The sequence below is a fragment of the Miscanthus floridulus genome, chromosome 5 (assembly GCF_019320115.1).
Source record: "Miscanthus floridulus cultivar M001 chromosome 5, ASM1932011v1, whole genome shotgun sequence".
In the NCBI taxonomy this organism is placed as follows: domain Eukaryota; kingdom Viridiplantae; phylum Streptophyta; class Magnoliopsida; order Poales; family Poaceae; genus Miscanthus; species Miscanthus floridulus.
This window is the reverse complement of record NC_089584.1, coordinates 49,157,488-49,174,370: the sequence shown is the minus strand read 5'-3', so window position 1 is coordinate 49,174,370 and position 16,883 is coordinate 49,157,488. Positions and strand designations below refer to the sequence as shown.

Genomic DNA, 16,883 nt, shown 5'->3' with positions numbered 1-16,883 from the left:
GATGAGGGAGGTAACACGGTTGATCAAACTATCTACCGCTCTATGATTGGTAGCTTGTTATATTTAACCGTATCTAGGCCCGACATCATGTTTAGTGTGTGTATGTGTGCAAGATTTCAAGCTAATCCCAAGAAAACTCATTTAATTGCCGTAAAAAGAATCCTTAGGTATCTTAAGCACACACCAAGCATTGGCCTTTGGTATCCCAAAGGAGCTATATTTGAATTAGTTGGCTATTCCGATTCGGATTATGCTGGTTGCAAAGTTGATAGAAAAAGCATATCCAGAGGGTGCCATTTGCTTGGTAGATCACTTGTGTCTTGGTCCTCCAAGAAATAAAATAGTGTGGCCTTGTCCACCGCCAAAGCGGAATACATTGCCGCGGGTGCTTGTTGTGCACAAATACTTTACATGAAGTAAACTTTGCTACACTATGGTGTAGTTCTAGAAAAAGTACCTCTTTTGTGCGACAATGAAAGTGCGGTAAAACTTGCAAATAATCTGGTTCAACACTCTCGCACCAAGCATATAGATATCTGCCATCACTTTCTTAGAGATCATGTTGCTAAAAATAATATATCATTAGAAGGTGTAAGGACCGATGATCAATTGGTGGATATCTTCACTAAACCGCTAGATGATGCGACTTTTTGTCGATTGCGGAATGAGCTCAATGTTCTTGATTTTAGTAATTTCACTAAAAATAAGCTTGTGTTGTCCCTTGCATTACATTGTAATATACAACATATTTAATTTTTGGTAATGCATATTGGGCTTGTCTAACATGGTTAAGATAACCGCTATAAAGCGTGTGAAGAAGCTTAACCTTGGATCAAACTTGACAAGCAACTAGATTTGAAAATTTTCAAGTATTGCATTGTATATGCATGAATGTTGCTTTGTCGTTTATCTTCAATTGCCCTCTTATTGCCAACAACAGTATTTTTTCTTAATATTGAAAGTGCTATTGTCGTTGTGCATCCATAGCAGTATATTAAATAAGGGGACACAGGTAGTAACATTATTTCGCGTCATAGCAGTATATGCAGCTAGCATATGCAAACAGCACTACTACCAAAAATAAACACTAGTTATACTACCTAGTAATATTACTGCTATGCTCAGTACTACTAGTGGATGGCGATCCTACTGCCTACATTTCATACAGTTAGTAGGATTGGTCATACTGCTCGCCTATATTTCATAACTACTAGGATTCGTCATACTACTGTCGTAACATCCGTTTCTTTTAATTCTGTTACTATGGAATCACAGCTATAAAAAGTAAAGACAGTGGCTCACCATAGGATCTATTAGCCAACACGGGATTCACAGAGGAACCACTGGAGGAGAACGGAAACGCTGCCGGAGGGGTGGATGAGGATGCCACAGGAGGGGAGGTCGAGGACGCTGTCGGAGGGGTAGACAGTGATTTTTTTAACATTTTTTTGTAAATTAATTTTAAATCTAACATTATTTTATTTTTTTTTCTCAAAACTAACACTTTTGGCCACGTCTATTACCATGGCGCGGAGAAACGTCTGTGCCGCGTCATGCATGGTGGCGCGGCGGGAGGATGACATTGCGACGACCGGGGCGCTGATAGGTGACGTGACAAGGTCTGCCGTGCCATAGCCCACGGCGCGGCAGGACCTGGACGCAGACAGAAGCCGACCAGACTCAATTGCAATTGAACGGGAGCTGTCGTCGGTGCTGTAAACAACTACAAGTGTTGCCGCGACACATTGAAACGAATATGAAGCAAATAAATAAAGTCCGTGTGCAAGTTGATTAGTTGCCACATAACATTTTCATTGGTTCATGAGTCTGCAAGTTTCCGACGATAATATTCGTTCGACATAACCAACTAAGTCTCAGGAGTGTAAGGATGCCTCGGACGCCTCTGCCTCTTCGGATTTGTAGGCAACACATTGGGAGTATAGCCAATGTTGGTGTGATCGCGTTGCCAGTGGGTACGGCTCGTATCCTGCAAGTATATGATATGCACGATTACTTATAATTTTTATGATCGTTAGTTTATGGAGCCTACATATTTAAAAACACTACCTTTGTTACTACCTATGAGGCTCCTTAGGTAGCAAGCGGTGCACCACCTAGCTGAGACATGTCAATCTCGTCCTGCTGCCAAGGGTCCCACTAGTGGTGCTATATGCAGAAGCCTGGGGGGTCGTCGTCATCGTCATCGTCGTCCTCGTTTGTAGGGTCCTTCCCAGCGCTATAATGTGGTGGTATACGCATATCAAAAACGACACCTATCACCAGCTGAGAAGAGCCGGCTGGTGTCCACAAAGAGCCAGAAGACATGGCACCCGATCGTGCCTGGTAATCGGGTTCCACCCAAGGAGTGTCCATGCAGCTCAACTTCTGAGCTAGCTTCCTGCAGCTTCGCTTCACCTTCTGCATGAATAGACATTAAAATTAGTGCATTTCCCAAACACATATAAACTAAAGAAATATTTTTGGAACGGACAAGTTTATGTTTACCTCCACAAAAGCCTCGAGAATGCCTGGCCCCTGTCCTCTAGACTCGTGAAGCCGAAATGCTGCTTCGTTGGACAGCCTTGACAATTGTGTCGCCTGGGTACAGAAACGCGATTGGACAGTTTTAGTACACATACATAATACCAAATGGATAACAAATTGTACCATTCGAGTATCTTACCACGTATCTTTGAAGCGAGGCTCTCTGTAGTTGTGTGTCGTCCCTAGTGGCAACATCGTACACATTTTCGATCACGTCTTCCTCGTCGTCCTCGTCAATCGCCTCCTTAGTGTACGGGGGCTTGATATGTGTCCTCGTAGACCTATGAAGCCACCACAGGTACTCGTCGAAGGTGTGCTGGTCGTGTGGGGGACCCGCATCGACCGGCTGCCGGTCCCTAGTCTGCCACAACTGGATGTACGCGTTGCGTGTCATGCGCCAATCCTTGGTCTTGTACCTCTTCCTGCGGTCATACCTGCAACAAAACGATTGTTAGTTGTACCATGCACACCTCTGAATTGTAGCTTTGTTATTAATCGATAATGCACCCGTGCAATTCTTGGTTGGTGGAGTAAAGCGGTGGTGGGTAGCCTGTCATTCTTCCAAACTGCCTGCAAACCCCGATGGGCAAGTGAATCTCGACCACGTGGAAGAAAATAAGAGGGACGTTGCAGCGATACTCATCTGACTCATCCCTAGTGATAGGACTCAGATAGTCCTAGAGCTCCGGAGCATCCCAAGGACACCAATGCACCTGAACATTTCGTAATTGAGTTAGGTTGTGATATAGTGTACATCGAGCAAGACACGTGTATGATAGTAAAGAGTGCGTAACCTGGTGCTGTGTCAGGACATCAAGACAGTCCGTGTACTCCTTGTACTTGCGCCTTGCATTCCCTCTAACTAACTCTGCTTGCGTCTAGATATACAGAGCTGTAGGTAGTGTATCCTGCCTGTTCCAATGCTGCATTGAACACGATAATGAATTGGCCATTAATAATTTCATCATATATAACTGCCTCGAAGAATATAGTGAACCGAAGTACTTATAGGGAAACCAGTAACAAGGGGCCTCCCAATGGGCCATCGTTCCCAACACCAAACCTGGAGTAGGTTGGAGCAACCCCCAAGGTTCACATACCTTGAGGTGCGACAGCAGGCAATGCATAGCTATCGATACGTCCATGCCTAGACTGCACTGCCCCAGCTGTACGCCGCTATGTTATCCCACGGCTGACGTAGTATGTCAAGAAAGATCCAGCTGATGGTGTTGCCCGAGGCGTCTGGGAATAGGAAAGCACCAAGGAAGTGCCAGAGCCACACTCTAGCGAACCTGTCGATCTAAGCCTCATTAGCCTATGGGTCCAAGTAATCAAAGCGCTCTATGATCCATGACGACAAAACACCAAAACTTTTCCTAAAATTCACCAAAGAAAATGAGACCCGATGGCTGCTGGAAAGCAATGCAAGTATTAAATAGGCTTGAATTGCTCACTTATTTTTCTTGGAAACCTCATCGTCCGGTGGAAGAAAGCCAGTGAACTAAGCCACCAGCTCCCTCCAGTGATCGTTGTCTACTATACCTATCACTGGAAGTCCCCCCAACCAAAGGCCAAAGATAGCCTTCACGTCCTGCATGGTCAAGGTCATCTCGCCGCAAGGTAGGTGGAACGTGTGGGTCTCAGGCCTCCACCTGTTATAAGAATAGAACGACTATTAGTTACCTCAAATTTGTTATAAGAATGTTTATGTACAATGAAGGCACTCACACCTGTCTACAGCTGCAGTAAGTAGTGCTGGGTCAAGGGGCAGAAGACCGTAGTTGACAACACGGACAAGCTTGAGAAAGCCGGCATGCCATATGTACGGCGCGTAACGCTTGTCCCACTAGTACGCCCTGGTGTGCGTGTGGGGCCTCAAAGGAGGCAAGGGCACCTCTACGTCGGTGTCAGTCAAGAAGTGTGCTCGGTGTGGGTCGTCGTACTCCACCTCAAGAAGGGGGTACAACTAGTGTTTTATGGGAGGGTCCATCCTATTACAAATTGATAAACAAAGGGTTAGAGTATTCAAATTAACATTATGTAGCATTGCAAAATTTGAACTACTTGTTATGCAGTACGAACACAATATGAAAGCACATGTATATATTCAAAGTAACATTAACAAACATATTAAACAACTTCACTAGGAAAGTAAGCATTTGATGAAACTTCATCAAGTCATCCAAATCGCCGTATCACGCACTACTAAGTACCGACACTTCAAAACTAGTATCTATACTGACAACCTTTACTACTATAAACTAACTAAATAATAAATACCTAATCAATCCCTAAACCCAAAGTCCTAACTAACAGTAACCTAAACCCTAACTACCTAACCAAACCTTAACTATACTACAACACATAACCTAAACCCTAAAAACTACCTACCTAAATAAACAAATTCACTAACCTAACTATCCTAAATCACTAACCATAATTAAAATAACATTCATAATAACAAGAAATCGAGAGAGGGAGCTACCTTGATATGAGCGGGGACCTTTTGGGGTCACCCAAGCGGAAGGAGATGGACCGCTGGCGGCCTCACCGACCAGCGGCGCTGGCGCCCCAACACTGGTGAGGCGGCGGCGCCTAGCGGTCGGCTGCCTGGCGGCGATGGCAGACCCTGGCAGCGGCGGCACTAGGCGGAGCCAATGGCGGTGGCACAGGCGGCAGCGGAGTGCGCTGGGGTTGAGGGCGAGGAAGGGCATAGTGGGGGCGTTGCGGGCATTTACTGGGCCTTACCACACCACCAGCGCTAGCGTGTCACAACCGCGCCAAGATGGGTGGCGCGGCAGACCCTGCCACAACGACGCCATGTCATCCTCCCGACGCGCCACCATGCATGGCGCGGCATAGGCGTTTCGCCACGCCCTGGCAATAGTGCGGCCAAAAGTGTTAGTTTTGGAAAAAAAATTAAAACAGTGTTAGATTTAAAATTAGTTTACAAAAAGTGTTAAAAATATAAAAAAAATTCTAGACGGTGAAGCCAACACACGCCACCATCCGTTGCCTCCCCGATGGATCTGCGGAATCCAATAGCAAGGGAGCACGTGAATGCCGCCAACAGCCACGGTCATGGGGAAGGGGCGCCGCCGAGTGAGAGAGAGATGTGTTAGGGACCAATATTAGGGTACCCAAAGAAGAGGAGTTGATACCCATCAATGCTAAATTCATCAGAGTGATCAAGAACGTGACTACATTTCCTAGTAGGCCTCGCCTCGTCCAAACCACCAAGGCCATAGGCTATGTTTCATCCTATTGACTGACCCTCGAGGGTTGGGAACGCCTCAGGCTGACTCCTAAGGTATGGTACCGCCTTGCCCGATGTCTGAGGGTTGGCTCTGCTTCACCTGACCCTTGAGGGTTAGCACCGCCTCGCCTGACATCTGAGGACTGGCTCTGCCTCGCCCGATATCCAAGGGCTATCTCTGCCTCACCCAATGTCTAATGGCTAGCTCTGCTTCGACTGACCCCCGAGGGTTGGCTCCGCCTCACCCGACGTCTGAAGGATGGCTTTGCCTCACCTGATGTCTGAGGACTAGCTCTGCCTCGCCCGACGTCCATGGGCTGTCTCTACCTCGCTTGATGTCTGAGGGCTAGCTCCACTTCGCCTAACCCCTGAGGGTTGGCTCCGCCTCACTCGACGTTTGAGGATTGGCTCCGCCTTGCCCAACGTCTAAGGGCTATCTCCACATCGCCCGATGTCTGAGGGATGGCTCTGCTTTGACTAACCCCCAAGGGTTGGCTCTACCTCGCCTGACATCTGAGGGTTGTCTCTACCTCGCCCGATGTCTGAGGGATGGCTTCGCTTCACCCAACCCTGAGGGTTGGCTCTGCCTTGTCCAACATCTAAGGACTGGCTACACCTCGCCTGACATCTAAGGGCTGGCTCTGCCTCACTCGACTCCTAAGGGATGACTCCACCTCGCTCGATGTCTGCACGTGACTCCTTCCTAATGATGCGCAGATAAGGCAGGGCACTCAAGTCAACCACAATTCTGATGACCATATCCTACACGCCTGTAGGAAAGTACCATCAGGATATGACAAGAAGGGCGCTTTGAGACCTTCTAGGCATGTTAGAGCCCAAACAGTGTTGTAGGCTCCGACATTTGTCTTATAGTGTTGCGGGCGCCACCATTTGCCCTTGGGTGCGGATCCTAACGGAAGCTCACGACAACCACTATGGTCTAGGAGGAAACTCGCATCACCTATAGTAATGAACATGTGGTCACTGCGCCGTCTGCTCCCTGTATGGCCATGGATCAACACCCTGGTCCACCGCGCCACCCATCGGGGAGGGATGGGACGTGACAACTTGCTGACAATGCTAGGACATGACATCATCAGTGGACAGATGCCCATCACAGTCCTATTAGGATCAGCAGACATGCACCCAGCATGGGGCTATCCCTGGCTCCGCCTGCCATGTCAGTGGGGCTCGCACAGAGGAAAAGGAAGACCCGACATCTTTGAAAGACCTCCTTTGCCTCTGTTTTTTTCTTTCTCCCATGTGTAATCCCTGCTCTCCCTTGGCCTATAAAAGGGAAGGTAGGGAACCCCGCTAATGGGGACTGATTCAACACATCATGCATCACATCGCACATAGCTGAGCAGCAACCAAGCTCTCGGCATCCATTCGACCTTTCCATCAGAGACATAGGACATGTCCCTCTCTCGCCCGTTTGTAACCCCTACTATGAACTTTTCAGTGCTAATAACATGAGTAGCAGCCATGAACTAGACGTAGGGACATTTTGCCCAAACCAGTATAAACCTTGTGTCCTTTTAGCATACCATCCGGTCCAGACGCATAATAACACAAATTTACTCATTGGTGTTTACTCAAAACACTGATAGTTGGCACGCCAGGTAGGGGACCTTTGCATGTTCCAACATTAACATTAGGCCATGGATGGCTAGACATGGTATCAGCTGGGTCCTAGGCGCACACGTGCGCTTTGGGGACCTGGACTTATCATCATGGTAGGAGAAGAGTTGGCATTGCCTCACGCTGCCATCCAACCTCTCCCCTCCATTAGCCTCGATAGTAGGAGGCTTGAGCACCAGCTCGACATCTCCCTAGGACCCCAGCCATCTAGGGAGGACCCATGCCACCTCACCTTCACTTACGCCAACGACATGGTGTGGCTCATCGGAGGGTAACCCCTCTCTCCGAAACACCTCATACGGAGTGCCCCAACAGTGCTTTCGTTTGGTCTTAGCAATGCCATGGGGACTGTTAGCCACCTTGTGGCACAATGCATGATTCCACCTCCCATGAACGACGAATTCGTGGGGGTGATCGAACACGTCATGAAATCTTTCCACAACCTCCTCACAAAGGAGCCAGAGTCGCCCTTTGGCTCTGACTCCAGCAGGGAAGCCATCACCGCTCTCGTGAATGCTTTATGATGGGTACCCCCAAGGGACACGTCGAAAGCATCCACAAGGAGGAGGCTACCCCAGTGAACAACCTTGACAATGAGGCCTAGGGAGAGTCATTGGCCCCATCTCGCACATGGGTGGAGCAGCTAAAAGCCTAACACCAAGAGATTGAGGAAGCACGGCTCTAGCTTGAGTAGGAACATGTGGAGCTTGATCGGGAAATCGAGCGTCACGGAGACGGCGGGCGTGCATGTGCCATGGCCCACAACGTGAACCAAAGGATCATCGTCGATGATGAAGCACTCCCTCATTTTGTCCAGGTGAGCCAGAACATTGCCGTCGCCGTGGCCTTGCTCCATGGCCTTCAAGAGGCCGCAACGCTTGAGGATTGTTAGGCCCACCGCAAGATTCACACGCTGCTCGAGCATGCGGGGGCACAACAGGCCAAGAGATTGTTGTCTCAGCAACATGAGCTCAATGCCAGCCAACACATGCTCTCAAAGCATCTCAGCAGGGATGCGTCGGTCCATTAGGCGCCACAAAAGTGGTGGGCAATGCGCCGCGGTCCCGGTGCATTAGTGTCTCGGCCACAACCTTGACGCACGCAACACCCTCGACGCTCACAGGTGTACCCACGATGATCTGAGAGAGGAGGCTAGCCATGGCTATCACCCTCATCGTGGCGGACACTATGATAGCGGTGAGGACCAAAGCCCGAGCCCTGGCCTGCTGGGGCCTCAGGCCTTCGGTCGACACATCCTCAACGTTGCCTTCCCACCAAGGTACCGACCACCAACCAACATCCTGAAGTACTCTAGGGAAATGAACCCTAGACTATGACTCAAGGATTATCGGCTTGCCTACCAAGCCGATGGTGCAGATAATAATGATTTCATTATCCGCAACCTTCTATTGTTCTTGACCGATTCGGCACAAACATGGTTGGAACACCTGTCGTACAATAGAATCCAAGGTTAGGCGGACCTGAAGGAGACCTTCATGGGAAACTTCTAGGGCACATACAAGAGCCCTGGGAATCCATGGGACCTCAAAAACTACCGATAGAAGGTCGGAGAAACCCTCCATGGGTACATCTGACGCTTCTCCCGATAGTGCAATGAGCTACCTAATGTCGCTGACACCGATGTTATAGAGGCTTTCCTATCCGGGACCACCTATAAGTCTCTGGTTCACAAGCTAGGACACAAGGGTCCATGAACCACCAAGGAACTCCTTGACATCGCCACCAGCCATGCCTCAGGCGAAGAAGCGGTCGAAGCGATCTTCAATTGCCTCAATGGCAAGGCAAGGCAGGATGAGGATGCCGGCGAAGGCGCCTCCAATCATCCCTCCAAAAAGAAGAACAAGAAGCAATGGTGTGAGGGCTCTCTCATGGCCACCGCTGACCATAGGGGTGGTCAGAAGCCCACGGAGGGCACTCCGAACCACTTTGAGAAACTGCTCAAGGGACCATGCCCAAACCATGCCTTCCCTATCAAGCATCTGTACAAGGACTGCACCCTCATAAAGTGATTCTTGTCTAGAGGCTCCAACAAAAGGGAGCATGGGAAGGACCCCGACCCTACCATGGACAACGCCGAGGGGAAGGATGACAACTTTCCAACACTGGATGGCTACCTCATGATCTTCGGAGGATCAGAGCCCTATGACTCCAAGCATCGCTAGAAGATCACATGCTGCGAGGTCTATGCGATTGAACTGGCCACACCTGCCTTCCTCCGATGGTCAGAGTCTGCTATAACCTTCGATCGAGCTGACCACCCAGAGAGCGTCCCACAGCCAGGGAGATTGTTGATAGAATATCATCGGTAGTCCTCTGAGGGGTCAAGAACAAGAAGGCAACAGAGACACATGAGTTAGATAGGTTCAGACCATAAGTATGATGTAATACCCTACTCCTGTGGTTTGTTGGTTTGTATTAGATATCGTATGATATCACGTGACTACAGATGTATGTATCTTGTCCGCTAGGGGACCCCTGCCTCTCCTTATATACTCTGGAGAGGTAGGGTTACAAGGTAAGTATCTTATTTGGTACTATACAATAGCTTGCGGTGCACGCCGAGCAGCGCCATGCACACCTTGATCTTGTGGGCTGGGCCACCTCTAATGGTGCGGCCCATGTCTTGTCTTGTGGATACTAGGGGCCATACCCCCATAGCTACTCCCTGAGCCTAACAGTAGGTGACATAGTCATGTGGTGCTAGGGTAAAAAAGTAGAAGACCAGCCGAGCAGGTAGCCAGTTCCTAGGCGTAGCCTCGAGATGAGAAAAGCGCACATTCACCGCAACATGAAGTGTGCCCACTTAGTCCTTGAGCCTGCTGGAAGATGAATAATGAATCTTTTAGTAGGGTCAAAGAAAAATAAGTCTGAAAGCTTGCCGATGTCATCTGACATGCGCGTATCAAGACCCCAGACGTGCTACCCAAGATCAACACCCTAATCCAAACAACATGGAGCAGCTTGATAGCACACCGATGAGACATAGCAAGATCTGACCACCAAGGGAGTCCTCGACATAGCTGGCGACTTCCAAGCACCAAGGAGTCCCTGGCATAGCTAGCGATGTCTGAGCACCAAGGAGTCCCCAGCGTAGCTGGTGACTTCAAAGCATCAAGGAGTCCCTGGCATAGCTAGCGATGTTCGAGCATTGAGGAGTCCCTAGCATAGCTGGTGATGTCTGAGCACCGAGGAGTCCCTAGCGTAGCTGGCGATGTCCAAGCACCGAGGAGTCCCCATCGTATGCAGCGATGTTCAAACATCGAGGAGTCCCTAGTGTAGCTAGCGATGTCCAAGCACTGAGGAGTACCCAGCATAGCTAGCGACGTCCGAGCACCGAGGAGATATCGATGTACGCGGTGATGTTCGAGCACCGAGGAGTCCTCGGCATAGCTAGCGATGTTCAAGCATCAAGGAGTCCCCGGCATAGCTGGTGACATCCAAGCATCGAGGAGTCCCCAGCGTAGCTGGCGATGTCCGAGCACCGAGGAGACCCCAGCGTAGGTGGTGATGTCCGAGCACCGAGGAGTCCCTAGCATAGCTGGTGATGTCCGAGCACCGAGGAGTCCCTGGTGTAGCTAGCGATGTCTGAGCACTGAGGAGTCCCCAGCGTAGCCAGCGATGTCTGAGCACCGAGGAGATCCTAGCATAGCCAGTGATGTTTGAGCACCAAGGAATCCCTGGCATCGCTGGCGATGTCCATAAGGTGAAGTGGGGTGAAGTGTGCCCACTTAGTCCTTGAGCATGAAGAATCCGAGGGCCGAGGAGTAACCGACGTAGCTGGCGATGAAGCACGAGCGACGAACAGTTTGGTCAACTGGTCGATGGCAAAGTGAAAATTGAGTAGAAGCAACCAATGAACAGTCCGATCAACTGGTCGGTGGCGAAGTCTATGACCTAGCGGTCCGACTAGTTGATCGGTGGAGAAGCTCAAGCACCAAGTGGTCCGATCATCTGGACGATGATCCTACAATACAAACCTGTAGCACGGGTAGTACATGATGTAAAAATATATAAACTCTAGAGAAAAATCAGCAATGGAGATAAAATAGCATATGTAGCTCGGCAATCAGTTGGTGTGAAGATGTATTTAATATAAACCACCCGAATAGTTAGTGTGTAGCTAAGTCTCCAGCCCTAGCTAGCCTGTTAACCATAACACGGAGCACGGAGCCCGTGCACATGTAGGAGGAACAGGCATCGCTAAGGAGCCACTACCGACCACCCATAACGTAGAGGGCAGACGCTCGTGCATATGTAGGGAGGAGCCAGAGACAAGGCCATCTCTAAAGGCATCCGAGCATCAACAGGATTGATCGGGGGTTTGGAAAATCATTTGGAGAGCAAACATGGAGAAAACAAGTCGGAGAAACATCATGGCAATCAACGAAGATTGGAGAATATTTAGAAAAATATTAAAGCATGACTTAGAACGTCTGGTCGGCGTGGTAGCAGGCAGCGTATGGCGTTATCTGGTTGGCGAGAGGATGGACGTCTCTGACCTAGTCGGCGAATCTGCCCCTCAGGGCATGTTGGTAAGCGGTGGTGGCGTTGGTGAACCCGAAGGGTTGGGCCATAACCCCTAGAGTTTCCCGAGTAGCCTTCGATAGATCTATATCAAAGGATGGTCGACGTTGGACCAGAGTGTTCAGAGCCGATTCAGCGATGGAGAGGCAATCGGCGAGCTTCAGACCAACCTGTTCAATGGATGCGATCAGATCGTCATTGTTGATCTACCTCCTCTGGTAGCGAGGAAGCGGGCGATGAGTTGTTGATGAAGGTGACCTCAGAGGTGGTTCTGAGATCGGATCTATAGTCATAGGAGTTGGGGTGATCAGCGCAGAATCGATCTGCACTAGCTCAATGAGCTCTCTGACTCCATCAGCGTTGATGACCCATAAGATGGATCTGACCATGAAGATCTGGCCAGGCTACGGGAGGAATGAAGAGCCTGAGGAAAAAGCCATCTTGTTTGACAAGGAAACAACACGCACACCCCTACCTAGCACACCAACTATCGACATAATATTATCGGCAGTCCTCCAAGAGGTATCCCACGAAGGTAGATTGATCTATAGAGGAGCATGAGATCAAGAACAAGAAGGCAATAGAGACACATGAGTTAGATAGGTTCAGGCCGTCAGTATGACGTAATACCCTACTCATGTGGTCTGTTGGTTTGTATTAGCTATCGTATGATATCGCATGACTGCAGATGTATGTATCTTGTCCGCTAGGGGACCCCTGACTCTCCTTATATACTCTAGAGGGGTAGGGTTACAAGGTAAGTATCCTATTTGGTACTATACAATTGCTTGCAGTGCACGCTGAGTAGTGTCATGCATGCCTTGATCTTATGGGCTAGGCCACCTCTGATGGTGCGGCCCATGTCTTGTCTTATGGATACCAGGGGCCATACCCCACAGAGAGACCCGCTCATGGTTGACCCAATTGTTGGCACGAAGTGGCTCACCAAAGTACTGATGGATGGAAGTAGTTGCCTCAACATCATGTATGCCAAGATGCTCGATGCCATGGGCATCGATCGAGCATGCGTCCGGCCGACTGAAGCACCTTTCGACAGTGTTGTGCCTAGAAAGCAGGCCATGCCACTTGGGCAGGTCAATCTGCCCATCACCTTCAGGGGACCGTCCAACTATAGGATGGAGACCCTCACCTTCAAAGTGGTTGGGTTCCACGAAACCTTCAATGCCATCCTAGGATGACCATTCTACGCGAAGTTCATGGTCGTCCCCAACTACACCTATCTCAAGCTAAAGATGTCGGGTCTAGGTGGGGTCATCATCGTCGGCACCTCCTTTTAGCGCACCTACGAGTGCAAAGTCAAGTGCTGCGATCACGCCGCAACGATCATCGCCTCTAGAGAACTCACGGCCCTCGGGCAGGAGGCACCCAACCCCAAGCGGTCAACCAGATCCTTCGAGCTAGTGGAAGGCTCTAAGGAGGTCCTCATAGACCTTAGGAGCACTGAGGGCAAAATGGTGCACATTGGTACTATGCTTTCCTCCAAATAGGAAAGCGCGCTCATTGGCTTCCTCTGTGCCAACAAAGACATCTTTGCATGGAAACCCTCAAACATGCCAGGCATCCTAAGGGAAGTCACTGAGCATGCCTTGAAGATCCACCTAGGCTCCAAGCCAGTGAAACAATGCATGCATCGCTTCGATGAGGGGAAACACAGGACCATCGGCGAGGAGATCGCAAAGCTTTTGGTAGCTAGATTCATCAAGGAAGTGTACCACCTAGAGTGGTTAGCCAATCCCGTTCTTGTATGAAAGAAGAGTGGGAAATGGACGATGTGTGTTGACTACACGGGTCTCAACAAAGCATACCCAAAGGATCCATTTCCTTTGCCTCGCATAGACCAAATAGTTGACTCTACCTCGGGGTGTGAAACCCTTTGCTTCCTTGATGCATACTCCAGGTACCATCAAATCATGATGAAAGAGTCCGACCAGCTCACGACATCTTTCATCACCCCCTTTGGATCTTTCTGCTACATCACAATGTCGTTCGATTTGAAGAACGCTGGGGCCACATACCAGCATTGTATGCTTAAGTGTTTCGGGGACCTCATTGGGTGGACCGTTGAGGCTTACATTGACGACATCGTGGTCAAGTCTAAATGGGCTGACCACCTCATAGCCAATCTTAAGAAGACCTTTGCAAAACTCCAAGCAAATAGCATCAAACTCAATCCCGAGAAGTGCGTTTTTAGGGTCCCGAGGGGTATCCTACTTGGTTTCATTGTCTCTGAGCATAGTATCAAAGAAAACCCAAAGAAAATCTCAACCATCATAAGGATGGGCCCAATTCAGAACATAAAGGGAGTACAGTGAGTTACAGGGTGCCTCACCATGCTCAGCCACTTCATCTCATGCCTCGTTGAATGAGGTCTCCCCCTTTATCGACTTCTAAAGAAGGCCAACCACTTCAAATAAACATCTGAGGCCCAGGAGGCACTTGACATGGTCAAGCTACTTCTGATGAAGGCCCCAATCCTAGTTCCTCCTATCAATGGAGAACCCCTTCTACTCTACATTGCGGCCACCACGCAAGTGGTCAGCGCCGCCTTGGTAGTGGAGCAGGAAGAAGAGGGGCATGCCCTCAAAGTATAGCACCCTGTGTACTTCATCAATGAAGTCCTATCTAACTCAAAGACCTACTACCCCCAAATCCAGAAGCTTCTGTACACCGTCCTCATCACCAAGAAGAAGTTACGCCACTACTTTGAGTCACATCCGGTGATGGTCGTGATGTCCTTCCCCCTCGGTGAGGTCATCCAAAACTAGGATGCGACGGGAAGAACCATGAAATGGGCACTCAAGCTAATGGTCCAGGGGCATTGCATATGCCTCCTGGATGGCCATCAAGTCTAAGGTGTAGGCTGATTTTGTCGCAGAATGGACCAAGGTCCAAATGCCACCAGCGGTCGTCGATCAAGAGTATTGGACGATATACTTCAATGGATCACTGATGAAGAGGGGTGTCGGTGTGGGGCTAGTCTTCTTGTCGCCCCTCAGGGTATGCATGAGGTACATGGTTCGTCTCCATTTCCCCTCCTCCAACAATGTGGCCGAATATGAGGCGCTCGTCAACAGCCTATGCATTGCCATCGAGTTGGGCATCCAATGCCTCGACATTCAAGGAGATTCCCAGCTAGTCATCGACCAAGTCATGAAGGAGTCAAGCTGCCATGATGCAAAGATGGCTGCATATTGCCAAGAAGTCCACCGGTTGGAGGACAAGTTTGATGGCCTCGAGCTCAATCATATCCCGAGGCACCTCAATGAGGTGGCCGACGCACTTGCGAAAGCAACATCTGGCCGAGAGCTGGTGCCAACAGACGTCTTCGCCAATGACCAGCACAAGCCCTTGGTTCGCTATGAGGGGTCAGAACAAGGTGGTGATGGTCCATCCAATCTAGGCCCGAGGACTGATGAACTGTTGACTACATCTAGCCCCGAAGTCATGGAGCTCGAAGAGGACCCAGCGATAGAACCTAACCCTCTGATCGACTGGAGGACGCTCTACCTCGACTACCTCCTCCGTGACATGCTATTGACGGATAAGACAGAGGCTCGATGGTTCACATGTTGCGCTAAGTCCTTTGTTCTTGTGGAGGGCAAACTCTACAAACAAAGCCACACCGGGATCCTACAGCGCTGCATCCCCATCGAACAGGGGAAGCATTTGCTGAGCGATATCCACGGTGGGGTCTGCGGTCACCATGTCGCGCCTAGAGCCCTGGTTTGAAATGCGTTCCAACAGGGCTTCTCTAGCCCAATGCTATAGCCGATGCCAAGCAGATCGTGTGCACCTATGAAGGGTGTCAGTACTATGCTCGTCGAATTCATCTACCAGCCCAAGCATTCCAGATGATCCCCATCACCTGTCCATTCACAGTCTGGGGGCTTGATCTTGTTGGACGTCTCAAAAAAGCGCCCGGGGGCTACACCCACTTGCTTGTCACCATAGACAAGTTTACAAAGTGGATAGAAGCTGGGCCGATCTCCATGATCAAATCTGAGTAGGCCATGATGTTCTTCCTCGACATCATCCATCGCTTTAGAGTCCCAAACTCCATAATCACGGACAATGGCACATAGTTCACTAGGAAGAAGTTCCTCTGATTTTGTGATGAACATCACATCCATGTCGACTGGGCCTGCGTAGCGCACCCCCGAACAAATGGGCAGGTGGAACATGCAAATAGCATGGTCATACAGGGCCTCAAACCTAGGATCTTCTACCAGTTGAACAAGTTTGGTGCAAGATGGGTCGTCGAGCTTCCCTCGGTGCTCTAGAGTCTAAGGACGACCCCTAGCCGGGCCACCGGCTACACACCATTCTTCATGGTCTACGGTTCCGAAGCCAACTGACCTCGACTATGGACCACCAAGGCTGATGGCGTACGATGAACAATGAGCTGAGGCATCCCTCGAGGACACCATGGAACAACTGGATGAAGCGCGTGATGTCGCCCTCCTCCGCTCGGCCAAGTACCAGTAGGCGTTACAATGATACCATGGTCGCCGAGTGTGGGGTTGGGCCTTCAATGTTAGAGACCTAGTTCTCTGCCTCGTCCAAAACAACAAGGACCGCCACAAGCTCTCCCCACCATGGGAGGGACCGTATGTCATCACAGAGGTGCTCTGGCCAGGCGCCTATAGGCAGAAGACCACCGATGGCGAGGTCTTGACCAATGCCTAGAACATCGAGTAGGTACGTTGCTTTTACCCTTAATAAACGCACATTTTCTCTTATTAGTTTTGTTATCCAACTCCCCATTTTTTTAGTAACATCCAACCCCAGCAATGGTGAGGGGTCGGACCTCACTCAGGGGCTGATATGAGCATTTCTATACAGCAAACATTTTCTATGCTCTTCCCCCTTTTTTATG

General features: G+C 49.8%; 1 protein-coding gene across 1 annotated transcript; it reads left to right on the top strand.

Annotated features, from left to right (window-relative positions):
* The first annotated feature begins 15,019 nt into the window (after positions 1 to 15,019).
* LOC136454613 (uncharacterized) lies at positions 15,020 to 15,736 on the top strand. Its single transcript, XM_066454981.1, has one exon. The coding sequence runs from the start codon at positions 15,020 to 15,022 to the stop codon at positions 15,734 to 15,736; it is 717 nt and encodes a 238-aa protein (XP_066311078.1).
* The last annotated feature ends 1,147 nt before the right edge of the window (positions 15,737 to 16,883 follow it).

Excerpts from the sequence above, each read along its gene's own strand:
- LOC136454613 (XM_066454981.1), top strand. The coding sequence starts at position 15,020 with ATGGTTCGTCTCCATTTCCCCTCCTCCAACAATGTGGCCGAATATGAG.